Here is a 1,522-nt window from a genome sequence, read left to right as displayed (position 1 = left end):
TTCTCGCATGAATTTCAGAACCCTAGCTATGTATTTCTTTAGTTCTTGAATTACACATGCTAGGTCAGATATCTTAGTTATTCAGTTATACATGCCTCAGTTATTAATGCATCATTATCAGATTAATTGTTGCAGTCTCAGTTTGCATGTTCAGGTTTGAGCTATCAAGTATTTTACAGAAATTCAGTCATAACCAATTAACCACTTAATTAATTGGGAGTAGCATAATACCGAGTTGGACTAGGGTTTCAGTGTACCCATATGCCTGAAGCTCATCTAGAATTCATAGGGATTAAGGAGTTGAAGCGAATTGAAGATTTAGAATCAAGGACTTGAACCGAGATAGTGCATAACTGAGGATTTGAACCAAGGCTAAGGATAATCATGGACTTGAACCACGTCTTAATATGACCAAGAAGTTGAACCGAGGTGAGTAGTTATGGACTTTAACCAAGTTGTAACGAGCGGTGGACTTGAACCACGATTGTAAATGGCGGCTGACTTGAACCACCGAGGAAGAAAGCCAGGACTTGAACCAAGGCTATAATACCAAGGCAAGGACTTGAACCACGCCCGGTGGATTTAATTGGGCAACCAACCGATCATCACGGGGAGTACCCCCAATTCGAGTGGTATAAATAAATCACTCCAGCTCGAACAGTATCCAACCAGAACCGACGAGTAGCTTCCACACCAAGAAGTAGAGACACCATAACCGACGGAAATAGAGGATTTATGAATATATGGTTCAAACCGCTGTGTTACTGCCTAGCTAAGGCCTAAACTATTAGACTCATGTCTGCTACATCAGACTACATGGAGCTAAGCCGTTCGAAGCAATGTCGGGGAGATTACATGGCCTAACAATACCAAAAGGACGCAAGTCTACGGAAATAACTAGCCTAAGCCTAGACTAAGGCCAAACATGCTCCAAAAATATTTACAAATCACAATTAAGGCACACAACAAGGTCAGGATTATCAACAAATACAATGGACATGCTTCAACCACCCGAAAACTCGATAACTAGCCTAAATCATGGATTCTAAGAATTTAACATGATTAACCACCAATTCAAGCCCAAATTAAAACAAATCAACATACAATTACTTAATCATGCTCATTCTAATGAGAGGGAAGTCGTAGCCTACCTTCAAGCCGACTGCGCGCGCTCCAAATCACATTGTCAGAGCTTTTCTCCTCCGCACGGTCTCAAAACTCTACAACACTATCCAAAGTAGAATCACAACGTCAATACGATCATTTTGACAAAACAATCATAACTTTCAGAGACAGATCAAAAATCGAGTCTAAAATGGGATTGTGGGACTTTAACCGGGATCCTGAAATTGACTTTGTGAAAAAGTTCTTTTTAACTCCCCCAACTTGTGTCCCAAAATGGAATATAATTCGTGACTCAGAACAGCCCGGAATCAGCCCATGCATTTAAATCACCAGTAAAGCTAGAGAAGAAGAGAGGACAGCAACTAAAACTCAAAAATTACCTCAAATGAAGGTTTGC

At 40.5% G+C, this 1,522-nt stretch overlaps 1 protein-coding gene across 1 annotated transcript in view; it reads left to right on the top strand.

The window, feature by feature from the left end:
- Positions 1-407: 407 nt before the first annotated feature.
- The window catches only part of LOC107062213 (uncharacterized), a 3,557-nt gene continuing 2,442 nt past the window's right edge, over positions 408-1,522 (top strand). The window contains exon 1 of the mRNA XM_015312579.1: positions 408-429. Within this exon, the coding sequence (XP_015168065.1) occupies positions 408-429 (22 nt within the window). The remainder of the gene's footprint in view (positions 430-1,522) is intronic.

Source organism: Solanum tuberosum, unplaced genomic scaffold (genome assembly GCF_000226075.1).
Source record: "Solanum tuberosum cultivar DM 1-3 516 R44 unplaced genomic scaffold, SolTub_3.0 scf00209, whole genome shotgun sequence".
NCBI classification, from domain to species: Eukaryota; Viridiplantae; Streptophyta; class Magnoliopsida; order Solanales; family Solanaceae; genus Solanum; species Solanum tuberosum.
This window is presented reverse-complemented; position numbering and strand designations above follow the sequence as displayed.